This window comes from Ctenopharyngodon idella, chromosome 4 (genome assembly GCF_019924925.1).
Source record: "Ctenopharyngodon idella isolate HZGC_01 chromosome 4, HZGC01, whole genome shotgun sequence".
Lineage (NCBI taxonomy): Eukaryota > Metazoa > Chordata > Actinopteri > Cypriniformes > Xenocyprididae > Ctenopharyngodon > Ctenopharyngodon idella.
This window is the reverse complement of record NC_067223.1, coordinates 6,737,678-6,752,056: the sequence shown is the minus strand read 5'-3', so window position 1 is coordinate 6,752,056 and position 14,379 is coordinate 6,737,678. Positions and strand designations below refer to the sequence as shown.

At 36.0% G+C, this 14,379-nt stretch overlaps 1 protein-coding gene across 3 annotated transcripts in view; it reads left to right on the top strand.

Moving 5' to 3' along the window:
* The window catches only part of LOC127510873 (plexin-C1-like), an 88,947-nt gene extending 76,616 nt beyond the window's left edge, over nt 1-12,331 (top strand). The window contains exons 21-27 of one of the 3 annotated variants that reach the window (XM_051891007.1): nt 331-369; nt 600-733; nt 836-1,015; nt 1,522-1,630; nt 1,893-2,060; nt 2,227-2,388; nt 11,592-11,750. In XM_051891007.1, the coding sequence (XP_051746967.1) occupies nt 331-369; nt 600-733; nt 836-1,015; nt 1,522-1,630; nt 1,893-2,060; nt 2,227-2,388; nt 11,592-11,606 (807 nt within the window). In that variant the 3' untranslated portion in view covers nt 11,607-11,750. Of the gene's footprint in view, nt 1-330; nt 370-599; nt 734-835; nt 1,016-1,521; nt 1,631-1,892; nt 2,061-2,226; nt 2,389-2,533; nt 4,326-11,591; nt 11,751-11,928; nt 12,097-12,231 lie in introns of those variants that run through there. The other 2 variants (XM_051891006.1, XR_007929775.1) reach the window with 2 other exon arrangements.
* Nucleotides 12,332-14,379: the final 2,048 nt, after the last annotated feature.

Sequence of the window (14,379 nt, the reverse complement as noted above, 5' to 3'; positions counted from 1 at the left end):
ATACTATTTGCACCTCAGTGTATTGTAGTATAAAACAATATGCAATAATAACACTTTTGGAATAATTTCTTGATTTTTATTTAAAATAAATGCCTCTCCAAGCTGACATGCAATGAGAAACGGGAGAAGAAAAAGGCGCCACTACTTCTGTTATCAGCAGATTTTCTTTTGTAATTTTGTCTGGTGGAGTTAGTGTAAATGGCCTCTGCCAACAAGGTGGACTATTTGCACTTAATTTATTGTTAATAACAGAAATATCATTGTGTGACTGAAGCAAAGTCAGGAAGTAAATGAAGTGCTCAGAGGTCTCTCTGTTTTTCTGCTCTTTAGGATTCATGTAAAGATCTGCTCTCTGAAATGGACTATACAGTAAGTGCCATACTGAGTACTGAAGATTTTGTTTCTATAATGTCCTTTAATATACTCTTTTGAATCTCATAACAAAATGTTCAATCACTTACATATGTGCTATATCATATAGAGTGTTTGTTTGTGTGTGTGTGTGTGTGTGTGTGTGTGTGTGTGTGTGTGTGTGTGTGTGTGTGTGTGTGTCTTTGTCTGTATGATGATTCAATAAGCCCTCCATTTATGTCCTGTAGGAGCCAGAGATTCTCTCTCTGGAGCCCAACAAGGTTTCTTTCCATGGCAGAAACAACGTTTTACTAAGAGGAAAGAACCTGGAATCTGTCACTAAAATCCGTATTCAGGGGGATCTGGACTGTATTCCTAAAGAGTGAGACTCTGTGTGTTTGTGTTTGTGTTTAGTTGTATTTATGAATGTGTGTAGATTCAGATAAATTATACTGTATATTTGTGCATGAATGTTTCTCTTCAGATCTCCAGTGTTTAATCGCTCCAGTGACACTTTAAGGTTCCACATTCCTCCCAGTGGATCTAAAGGAACAGTGAAAGTGTGTGTTGTTACTCCTGACGACAGTTGTCATGGTAACAACATCATCACTTACAGTTCCCAGCCCAGCTGCACAGGAATACAGCCCACAGTCAGCTGGAGAAGGTAAGAGCATTTCAGACCACTGGCAGATCAGCTTCCACACGCATGCATGTTTGTCCAGGGAGTGAATATCAAGGGGGAACAGAGTTCCAGTTCAATATGTAGATGATTTCCCTCTTTTTTCCACGTAATAGCCTCAAAACGCTGTGCAAATTTCAGACATAAATATAGTGGGATTTTCTGCATCTATGGTTTAAAAATATAAAATAAGTCCTAACTAGGGTCCTCCAGTGAATCTTGGCCATTTGCATCGATTATAATTATTTTAATTATTCTGAGTAGTTTCTTTCCCAGCCATATCCCTTATAGAAACCTTTCTTTAAAGGTTAACATTTTAGTATGATATATTATTTTATTTTTTTTATATTATTGTGTATTATTTAATATATATATTATTATGCTGTGTAATGTATTTTTTATTATATGTAGTATTATTTTATATAGTTTCCCCTTCCCTGAATCTGAAGGTTGCTTTTTTATTAAATTGTTTCAAATATCTCTTCATTCAGAGGTGGAAGGAAGATTCATGTTCAGGGGATCAATATGGAATTTGTGGAATCAGTTATTTTTGATAATTATGATCAACGACTCCAAACACAATACAACCCAAGATCAGGGGTAAGACATGTGATTATTATGCTTGCATTCGGCTAAAAGTGAGCTTTACGCTAAAAAAGCATCCATTCTAGCAGCTTACAGCATCTGACATATGGAGTTCAACAGTCAAACAGCCCATATTCACACATGTAGTGCATGAGTCCTAATTTTGTCAGGCTGTTTCCTTAATTTACTGCTAGTATAATTGTAAAACATTATTTATAGTATTCACAGCTTACATGTAGCTTCATTTAGTCATATTTTAATTGTTTCTCTTTCTTAGGACGTGTGGTTTCACTCACCTGATTATTATAAAATTGGTAGCGGTTCATTTAAGTTGAATGTTGGAAACTCCACTGTGGACTGTGAGCATTTGTCCTACGAGTATGATCCAGAATTCATTGCATTCACCACTGTACAGGTGGCCAGTGATCTACAGGTGAACATTCAGGTGAGTTTAATATTACAGTGAGATTAAGATTAATGTACAGTCTGTGTGTTTTTGCACGTGTGTCTACGCTTACTGGCCCCTGGTCTCAGTAAATAATATTGTGAGCAGTCAGTGTTTTTGCACATCAGCATGTGAATCAGACCATCCCACTTTCTCTCTTTCTCAGAAAAAGGCAGATTTATTGAATTTAAGTATGAGTGAGGTGAATGTGACGGGTTATCAGGGAGATCAGCAGTATCAGTGTGTTTTGGAGAAGATTGAGTCCAATGCCATCATCTGTAGGATTGAAGGAGAATCAGGAGCCGTCACAGCAGTGGACATGCTCAATGTAAGTCTGTTTTTGATATTTTCTCGCATATGGTAACTGTGATGTTGCCTCTTTCTTAATAGATTAATGGGGGGGTTTCAGTGACTGTTAAGTCATGAGATATTTTATGATAGATAATAGATCATTTCTGTCATTGTCATTTCAGATCAGCCATGATGATTATTATTATGTTCTCAGGACGAGACAACATCCAACGTATTTGGTGTTTTTTTCTATAGTATTTTCTTTAATATGCTTATTCTTTATTCTTATCTTTTGCATTTTGTTATTCATTTTTCGGGTGTAACCTAACATCCAATCTGTTTTTTTTTTTTTTATTTAATGGCCACTGCAATTCAAAAGAATTTTCAAGAGAATACATTTTGATATACACATTGGAAATGAAAGATAAACACATTTTCCACCATGTCTTAATTTCAAATTGTAAACTGGTGTGCTGTTAACTGACCTGCCAATATATAGCCTAGATTTTATGATATAATCAGCCTTCATGGATTCCAAAAGAGAACCGAACTGGTGCGAGGAAGAAACGCTACTGCTTGCTGAATTAGTCAAACAAGTTTAGCCCAACATTAACCAGCGCTGCTGACAAAGATGATGCCTGCTCTGTCCAAAGGATATAGTTTGATTAACTGCTCGCCATCAAACATTTCAAACCTTCTTGCTCCCCTGAAAGATTTGCGCATGTCTCTGTCTCCTCAGTGCCATCACAAGCCCCTACTGGCAACTCCTAACCACTTGAGAGACCTCTCGAGCTGTCTTAAATAACTGGGAGAGTAAGAGTGATTCTTAGCTTTAAGAAATTTGATAACTTACATTTATACTTAAGTTTGAAAGTAGGAGTAAATTTCATGAATTTTCAGCACTTAAGACTAAAATGGCACTTTGAGAAATTTGATAAATACGGGCCCTGATCTTGTCAGATCCATACTGTGGATGTGTCCTCCAGACAGCAGGTGGCGCTTTATACTCGCTTATTATAATACACCATAAAAACAGTCATTTCAAAGTTAGAGGACAAGTCTGCTATTTAGTACTGTAGTACAATTATTTTGTAGTGTATCTTTTTCATTGTATACCTACACAATTCCATTGTTCTGTTATTAATCTTTTTAATGTTCGATGTAATCAGTATACTGCAAAACACAGTATAATTACAAATAAACATATTATGATGCTAATTTCAGTTATTACTATTTATATGACTAATCTCAGCTATTAATTGCAATATAAATATACCTTATTTCTCAATATTGAATAATGCATACAGAAATGTATGCCAAAATAAATCACTGCCTACATCTTCAAACATTTGGGAAACAAGTGGAAAGATTCCTACTAAGAGGTAATAAAAACACAAAATGAGGGGTGAAACGGAGAAAAACACCAAAACTCAATATTTGCTCTAAATTTAACAATGCCACATGGTTCATTTGATGTTAGACGTAGTTTCTCTATAGAGTCACTTCAGTAACGAAGCAAGTGGCCGTATTTATGAATGGGTCATTGAATCAATGACTCTCATGATTCATTCAAAGCCACAAATTTGTTCACGAAACACCGCTGTGTGTTGCTTGGAGACCAAAGACTTTATATACAGTCTTAATGGGACTTTGTTGGAGGCGAACAACAGTTCTGCTGTGGCATTCGTTTTAACTAATATTTCATTGCAAAATAGCGCAAATAATACTGACAGGACTGTGTTTAAAATGTACATCACTTAATATTACCCTTCTATTTGTTGAACTGTTGTATAAAATCAATGGTACACAGGGTATGTTGTTGTATTGAAGAGAGTTTGAGATTTAAATTGATCTCAATGCATAGTCTGTCTATATGCTATTTGTTCTTCACGCTAGTAAATGCTACATCCCCACTTTTACTTTGTCGAAAACTACAGTAATGTGAGGGGTGTACTCACTTCTGTGTATCTCACAGAAGTGAGTACACCCCTCACATTTTTGTAAATATTTTATTATATCTTTTAATGTGACAACACTGAAGAAATGACACTTTGATACAATGTAAAGTAGTGAGTGTACAGCTTGTATAACAGTATAAATTTGCTGTCCCCTCAAAATATCTCACTACACAGCCATTAATGTCTAAACCGCTGGCCACAAAAGTGAGTACACCCCTAAGTGAAAATGTCCAAACTGGGGCCAAAGTGTCAATATTTTGTGTGGCCACCATTATTTTCCAGCACTGCCTTAACCCTCTTGGGCATGAAGTTCACCAGAGCTTCACAGGTTGCCACTGGAGTCCTCTTCCACTCCTCCATGACGACATCACAGAGCTGGTGGATGTTAGAGACCTTGCGCTCCTCCACCTTCCGTTTGAGGATGCCCCTCCCATCACCTTTACCCTCAGCTTCTTTAGCAAGGCAGTGGTCATCTTGGAGGTGTGTTTGGGGTCGTTATCATGTTGGAATACTGCCCTGCGGCCCAGTCTCCGAAGGGAGGGGATCATGCTCTGCTTCAGTATGTCACAGTACATGTTGGCATTCATGGTTCCCTCAATGAACTGTAGCTCCCCAGTGCCGGCAGCACTCATGCAGCCCCAGACTGTGACACTCCCACCACCATGCTTGACTGTAGGCAAGACACACTTGTCTTTGTACTCCTCACCTGGTTGCCGCCACACACACTTGACACCATCTGAACCAAATAAGTTTATCTTGGTCTCATCAGACCACAGAACATGCCCTTAGTCTGCTTGTCTTCAGCAAACTGTTTGCGGGCTTTCTTGTGCATCATCTTTAGATGAGGCTTCCTTCTGGGACGACAGCCATGCAGACCAATTTGATGCAGTGTGCGACGTATGGTCTGAGCACTGATAGGCTGACCCCCCACCCCTTCAACCTCTGCAGCAATGCTGGCAGCACTCATACGTCTGTTTCCCAAACACAACCTCTGGATATGACGCTGAGCACGTGTACTCAACTTCTTTGGTCGACCATGGCGAGGCCTGTTCTGAGTGGAACCTGTCCTGTTAAACCGCTGTATGGTCTTGGCCACCGTGCTGCAGCTCAGTTTCAGGGTCTTGGCAATCTTCTTATAGCCTACGCCATCTTTATGTAGAGCAACAATTCTTTTTTTCAGATCGTCAGAGAGTTCTTTGCCATGAGGTGCCATGTTGAACTTTCAGTGACCAGTATGAGAGATTGAGAGCGATAACACCAAATTTAACACACCTGCTCCCCATTCACACCTGAGACCTTATAACACTAATGAGTCACTTGACACCGGGAAGAGAAAATGGCTAATTTGGTCCAATTTGGACATTTTTACTTAGGGGTGTACTCACTTTTGTGGCCAGCGGTTTAGACATTAATGGCTGTGTGTTGAGTTATTTTGAGGGGACAGCAAATTTACACTGTTATACAAGCTGTACACTCACTACTTTACATTGTAGCAAAGTGTCATTTCTTCAGTGTTGTCACATGAAAAGATATAATATAATATTTACAAAAATATGAGGGGTGTACTCACTTCTATGAGATACTGTAAGTGATCACTTGGATTTAGGCCTACCTATATTGTATTTATATAAAGCATTCACAGGCAGATTTTCTTTATGTATTTCTCCGGCGTCGAAATCAGGCACATATAAATGTAGGAAACACTCATGTGTTAGGTTGTTATTGGTTCATTGGTTTAATCATTGCTTTCAGGTGTGTCTTGTTATGTCATGAGTCTCTGTGTATTTAAGACCTCATGTTTCCTCAGTCTGTGTTAGGTATTGTCCCTGTAAACTCAATTTGGTGAGTTTGTTCATGTTCTTGTTAGCCATGCCATGCCAAGCCAAGTCTTTGATTTATGTTTGATTATGTTTGTCAATAAAACTAATCTTGGGTTCATCAAAACTTGCCTACAGTGGATCCCTTACAGAATACTTCACCACCAACTATGAACCCAGCAGTTGCCCTCCTTCGTCTGCGCCAAGGGAATCGTTCCCTCGAGCATTATGTCCAGGAATTTTGTGAACTCTCTCACCTGGTAAACTTTAATGATGTGGCACTCAAGGACATTTTTAGAGTGGGTCTCAATTAACCCATTTGTTCACGTCTTCCAGGGGGTAAGATACAATGGTCCCTGGTGGAATATATCGATCATGTCCTGTTATTGAGTGGTTCTTCATTTACTGTGGGAATTGTGAATGAGGGGCTCCACAATCCCACATTGCACACCACAGCCACCACAACAGAGTTCCCATGTCCCGACTCTCATGTCGGGAGTTATCCATGCCACGTCTGCCCAGCCAGAGACTGTTTATGTCATGCCAGCCAGGTCAGTGCCTGTTTATGTCATGCCTGCCCAGCCAGAGACTGTTCACGTCATGCCTGCCCAGCCACAGACTATTCATGTCATGCTTGCTCAGCCATAGACTCTTCACGTCATGCCTGCCAAGCCTGAGACTCTTCACATCAAGCCTGCCAAGTCTGAGACTCTTCACTTCATGCCTGCCATGCCTGAGTCTCTTCACAAGATGGCTGCCATGCCTGAGGCCTCAGCTAAGATGGCTGCCATGCCTGAGCCCTCAGCTAAGATGGCTGCAATTCCTGAGCCCTCAGCCAAGTACGGCCACCACGCTAGAGTCTTCAGAGTGTGCAGCACTGATCATTAAAGCCTGATCATTATTACCTCAGTGAACGCCATTATTTGGGCAGGTGTGTTCAGTGCGCAGAATCAGCAAAATCCAGAGAACACCACACTAGCTCTGTGCGACATCACTACAGTTCAAGACCGAGTGAAGGGTTTCTGCACTGTTGGTGGCAAGATATGTGGTTCTGAGGTTGGATAATCAGCATGCATGTGAACAATACACATACGTTTTTTTTTCTTCTTTTTTTTCTAAATGTACATAATTTTACAGGATTGAGTTATGGATAATAATTGTTGCATAACAAAACTTAATTTCACTATTCACTAGTCATAATTTTATTTTTTTGTCTCAGAGTGGTAGTGCACTTCAGCCACTCTCCGTGGTGTTCAAGTACAGCTCAATGTCACCAGTGGCAGCAGTTAGAAATGGATCCTGGATTTAAATTGCTCTGGAATGTTACCTTCACCTGATTATATCTTATTTTTAATTCTTCTGGTACAATGCCTGTTTTCAAAGAAAGAAAAAAATATGAGCAAGTGGCTGCAATATTGAACATTTCACCTGTTTGACAAGAAATACAGAAATATTATCATGACCAGCTGAAGATATTTTTAATTCATCAATAATTTCACTTATTTCTTCAATCTCAGTTGTCTTAAAAATACAGATATAGGAAAATTTCCTGATATATATTCCAAGGGTTCGCCAATACCAATAGGAATATTATTCGCTAATGTTTGATCAACGTTAACAAAAAATTCATTAAATTTTTGAGCTATGTCAAATGGATTATTAAAAGAATTGTTGCCATTCACAAAGTCTGAAGGTAGCTCTGAACTAATCTCTTTTTGCAGCAACTGATTTATTACTTTCCATGTGGTTTTAATATCATTTGAACACCATTTTTCACTAAAGTATTGCCTTTTTGCAGACCTAATAGAATGATTATATTTATTTCTGTAGTATTTATAAACCCCATAGGTGAGATGGGTAAGATTTAAAAAATATTTTCTATAGAGTTTGTTCTTAGTCCTCAACATCTTTTGTAAGCTAGCTGTATACCAAGGCTTATTGAAGTCCTGATTGAGTTTCTTAACAGACCTACTAATTGGAAAGCGTTTATTAAAACTAGAGCTAATAATGGTCATACATTGTTGATATGCTCTATCAGCATCATATTCCTCATACAGATCATCCCAAGAGGTGCTAACGATCAAATCTTTAAATTTAGAAATATTTAACTTACTCATAATTCTCTTTTGCTGTATTTATTTTGAAAGTTTAACTCTGTTAACCCTAACTTCAGAATAATGAAATATGGGAAAATGATCAGACAATTCTGAATATAGAACACCAGATTTAATTCCTTCACTTAAGAGAATTTGTTAAAATGTTATCAATCAATGTTGCTGAGTTTTCTTTAACTCTTGTAGATTTATGAATAAGAGGAAAATAATAACTGCAATAAAGAATATTAAGAAAATCTTCAGTAGGTGTAGCAAATTTATTTTTTAATAGATTTATGTTAAAATCACCTAAAATATAACAGTATTTATGCTCATTATTTATCAAATCAAGTGAATTGGCCAAACTTTCATTAAAATCTTGAATACTAGAATCAGGTGGTAGGTAAATAACACCAACAATAATATTCTTTCCTCCAAAACCAGCAGAAAGCTCAACAAATAAAGATTCCACTTCATTTCTATCTGATTTTAAGGCGAGATCATCCCTAATTTTATGTTCATACTCTTTATAAATAAACAGAGGTACTCCACCTCCCAATCTCTTCTCTCTAACATAATGAACAGAGTTATATTTGGATAATTTAAAATTTTCTCTAGAATTCTCTGTAAGCCATGTTTCAGATAAAGCAATAACAGAAAACTGGTGTTTTAGTAAAAATAAATAGTGAATGAAATTGTCATAATTCCTAGAGAGACTTCTTATGTTCAAATGAAAATGAAAAACATTAGCAGGCAATGAAAAACATTAGTAGGCAGAGATCTACATAAATCATTAAACTGAGTTTCAATATAAAAAGTACAAAAATTTGAAGCACCCAACAATGAAAAAAAGATAAAATCTGGGTCAATATCAAAATTATAAGAATCAGATGTAGAAAAATCAAAAGGCTATCATTAATTATAAATATTTGGATCAGTTAATAAAATTAACTGAATGTAATAAAGTTAATATTACAATAAATTAACCTGTTTGGCCAGTGAACACTCAGTGTTAATTGTTTATTAATTCTAAGAAATGTTCATTTCCATGTACAGTACTACTAAGAGCATGTAGTCAGGATCTGCATGATTAGGGTCTCCAGTATATGAGCATGAAACACGGACAACTTTACGTGTGACATGAACAAGACTTTATTAACTAGACTAAACACTTAAACTACTCTATCATTCACACACATACATGCATACAGTTTACTAAGGGAAAGAGAGCTGAAGCAGAATACAGGAAAGCAAGAAGTTACAGCATTGTTTGAAATTCAGCAGATCAACAGCCTTGAGCAAACCATCAGTTCAGTTCTAACATGCCCTTCTTTAAAAGGGGTAAGGATACTTAATGTATCAAATAATGAGACTAAGTTTGATACTTGCATGTCTCGCCAATTTGAATTAAACTGTCCTGATGCAATTTGTGGAGGCTCCCATTGATCTTTGCTGATGTTGTCATGATGAAAGAGAACCAGTTGGATTTAGAGGATCTTTGGTGAATGGAAGGTCTAGGCCGGAGCCTGGCACAAGCTTGGGGTTTTTCAGATGTCTTCTAGCTCAGCATCATCATTATATCAGAGTTTTTTTTTAGTAAAAGAACACTGTGATCTTGTGATCAGTGATTTTAAAGTGTGAAGATGCCACAACCACTTAAAGTGGCTGAGCCAATAAGGAGTTGTCCCTTCGGATGGAACTTTTACAAATCTTTGTTCTGTAGCAAGATATTAGCATAAGACATTGGATTGGATGCATGAGAGAAGAACCTTCTAGGTTCTTATAATAATAGTGTGTCATAGAGTTAGCAACATGTAATTACCAAATAGGAAATTAAAGTTGGAGTCCATCAATACCAAACATGCTACCCATGTGATTTTAGTTAACCATAGTATGCAACTCTGAAACAATAATACCAAAACAGTTCAAAAGAGAGAATTAATACATAGGCCAAAGCCTATAAAAGGATAATCATGAGATGGGAAAATTGGATACATGTTTATACATTTCTCAAGTGGTTATATATAGAATATATAGGATTAAAATAGGGTTTAAATAGGGTTTACGATTAAAATAGGGTTTATTTGTCCTTCTCAGAAATAATTAAGTCAGAGTCATAAGTCTCTGCACATTCTTTCTGACCATAAAAAGTTCTTATCGGTTTTTCTGTGTCCTGTAACAAGACGCCTGGTTCTGCCTGTGTTTCGCAGTTTTGGGGTGATGGGTTCACAGAACTTGTGAGGGAGAGTTTTCTGGATTATTCATTAAATATAATGAATAATTGTGTGTCTAATTGGTCCAGGTGCTACACTCTTCTTAACACGATCTTCAAAAGAAAAATGTAGTTTTGGGTAGGATTCTTTGGATTATTGTTTGATTGAAAACCTTGCACAAGTTCAGAGAAACACTGCAGCAGCCATCAGTTTGTAGGAGGAGCCAAGCACAGTGGTAGAAACGGCGTAGCATAACCTTTAGACTGAAAATAGCTTTCCACTTTGTATGTTAATTAAAAATCAGGATATCATGTTCAATTATGCTGTTTCATATATATTAATAGCCTACAATTTAATTCATATAAATATTGGGTAACTTTATTTTACAGTATCCTTGATATATGTTACATGTAAATAATATAGTAATAGGCTAATAGTAAATTATGCATAATTACAAGCCTAACCCTACAGTAAGTACATGTTGTATGTAACAAGGAAACCTTAAGATGAAGTGTAGCCAAATATTGAAGAATATTTTTTACATATCCATAGCCAGTCATTTTATTAAAAATATTTTACATTTAATTAATCTCAAAATAGTTAACTGTTAACTTTAAATTACATAAGTAAATCATCATTTGAGTTTTCAGAGGATCACAGTTCAGCTGGAATGTTTCTTATGCTTGACAAACATTTTGTAGAATTGATATCGTTGACTATTTCAATGATGTATAAAACAACATTTTTACTATATTATTGAGATGGTGCAATACAATTTGATCTCTTAAACAGACATTTTGGGAGGCATATTTAAAATATTGTTGAAACTAAAATAAACATGTGTTGGTAATCTTTTTAGATTTAAAAGTCTCTGCTACAGTTACTATTGAGGATGAGTCCTCATATTCAAAATAGCTTTAAAAACATACTAAACAATGTTTTATTAAAAATGTAAAAGTGCAGAATGTTTTCTGTGATGGTAGGTTTAGGGGTAGTGTAGGGAGATACAATGTATAGTTTGTACAGTATAAAACCATAACGCCTATGGAATGTCCTCACTTTGATAGCAAAACAAATCTGTGTGTGTGTGTCGTATATTATGAATGTATGTAGATTCAGATAAATGATACTGTATCTGTGCATGAATGTTTCTCTTCAGATCTCCAGTGTTTGATCACTCCAGTGACACTTTAAGGTTCCACATTCCTCCCAGTGGATCTAAAGGAACAGTGAAAGTGTGTGTTGTTACTCCTGACGACAGCTGTCATGGTAACAGCATCATCACTTACAGTTCCCAGCCCAGCTGCACAGGAATACAGCCCACAGTCAGCTGGAGAAGGTAAGAGCATTTCAGACCACTGGCAGATCAGCTTCCAAATATAAAGTTCCTTAATATGCAACTGCACATTTTAATTAGTTAAAGGTAGGGTAAGTCATTTTCAGAGAGGCTATAGTGAGCTAGCTTTGTCATATTTTCATTGTCTCTCTTTTCTCAGGACGTGTGGTTTCACTCCCCCCGTTATGATAGCAGTGATCTGTTTAGCTTGTCATTGAATGTTGGGAACTCCACTGTGGACTGTGGGTATTTTTCCTACCTGCCTGATCCAGAATTCACTGGATTCAGCCCCTTTCCGGTGGCCAATGATCTACATGTGAACATTCAGGTAAAGAGTGACTAAAAACCTATAGAGCTTTAGAATTTGAATTGGCACAAATTATTTTTGTTGATCTCTCTTTCTCAGAAAAAGGCAGATGCATTGAATTTGAGTATGAGTGAGGTGAAAGTGACGTTTTTTCAGGGAGATCAGCAGTATCAGTGTGTTCTGGAGAGGATTGAGACCAAAGCCATTATCTGTGAGATTAAAGGAGAATCAGGAGCCGTCACAGCAGTGGACTCAATAACTGTACGTCTGTTTTTGATTTTCAATTCTTTGGTAAATCTATAGATATTGAAGTTCATAATCTGACTTGATAATTGCTGCTGCTAACACTGCTGTGTATTATGTAAAAATTATATGTTTAATGTAAATCTTACTCAACTTTATGACATGAAAAGCCATTTCTTTCATTGTCATTTCAGATCACGATTGGTAATTATGTTCTTGAGATGGGGAATACAAAGGATTTGTTCTGCATCCATCCACAGAAAACACCTGGCCAATTATGAAAGAGCAATGAAAACACTCACTGAAAAAGAAATGATTCTTTAAAAAAAAAAGATCCAAAAACAAAACATAACATAAATTAATTTTCAGCTTTAAATTACAAAATTATGTTTTGACCAGTGGCGTATAGTTATTTGCTCTCGCTCAGATATTGCGTGTGCGGCTGTGCGCGCTCAAACTTTGTTCCATGTAAATCAAACATGCTTTTTCTCTAGAATTGTTTTCTCTTCTGGATTTAATGTTGCTAGAAGCTATCAACCATCAAACTTACATAACTGACTGTTAAAATAACACCTATAAATTGTAAAGAAATTAAATATCTTTTATATAATAACTCCATGTACAAATTATATCATTTTCAAACTTAGCCTACTTTAGTCATCCAGCTCTCTAGATATTTGTATTATCTATTTAATATATATTTTTTTAAAGTTAAGTGCTTATTGTAGCCTAAATAGATGCTTATTGAATTATTGTATTTAGCGAACCACTACTGATCATCAAATAGGACTATATCAGCATGAGAGTAATCAAAATGGCTCGGGGAATTTATGACTCTGGATAATCTGTATTTTTTGGAATAGAGATCGTGGTTTTTCCACGATTCAAAAAGCAAATTACACAATCCAACAAAATAATATGTAGGGCTAATTTACTTGAGGTTCTGACAAAATGTTTTATTTAATGTTCAAAATTAATTTATAAATTTCTAAACTGTTATAGATGAGTCTAATAATTTTTTTATTATTATTAATTTAAAGAATTCATGTAAAAAAAAAAAATATATATATATATATACACACACACATATATATAGAGGCCCCCACATTTTTAGATGGGCCCCCCCAAAAATAAAATTCTGGCTACGCCACTGGTTTTGACAAATGCTTTAACTATTCAAGAACCTCTGCTTTGAAATATTCTGTGAGATCAATCCTGATACTGAACAGCAGGTGGCGCTATTTACTTATTTATTATACACAAAACAATAAATTCAAAGTTTGGTCTGCAAGAGTATTGAGAGTACTGCAGTACAGTTATTTTGTAGGAGAATGCTTTCATTGTATGTTTTTCATCAAACACCTACACAATTCTTCTGTTATTTTTTTGTCATTTATTATCAGTATACTGTCTTACACCTCATATTTACTAATAAACATGCCAAACATATCAAATCCATTGAAAAGAGTCTGGTCTGATTTAAATGAACAATCACACATAAACACTCATGAACAATCTCTCACACAAACATGTTTCTTAGTTCTGCAAGTCAGCAGCACACATTTCAGAGCACAGTGTGGTTTATTATAATATAATATAATATAATATAATATAATATAAATTATATAATATATGTCTATATCTCTAACATAATATATATATACCTTAAATATCTTTAAATATCTAATATATACCTTAAATATAGACACTAAAAGGTCTTCTAAATGCAGATCTGAATTGTTTGATATGTGTCATCACATGTTGTATACAGATTCTAAATTTTGACCAAATATAATGCTTCAGTGCTGTGCATAAAATAGTAATATTTCATAGTAGTGCCATTTTCATTCAATAACACACATAAAAAAGTGTGCAAACATCCGCCTGGTTTAGCACAAATACATAGGTCTATACACCAAAACCGGCCGTGTGCTATTTTATCAGTGACCTAACAATCAAAACTTTAAAATGAGGAGGAACAATGGCAAATAACATTCTGTTGCTCAAACGGTAAAGCACAGCGCTAGCAACCCTAACATAATGAGCTTGATTGATTCCCAG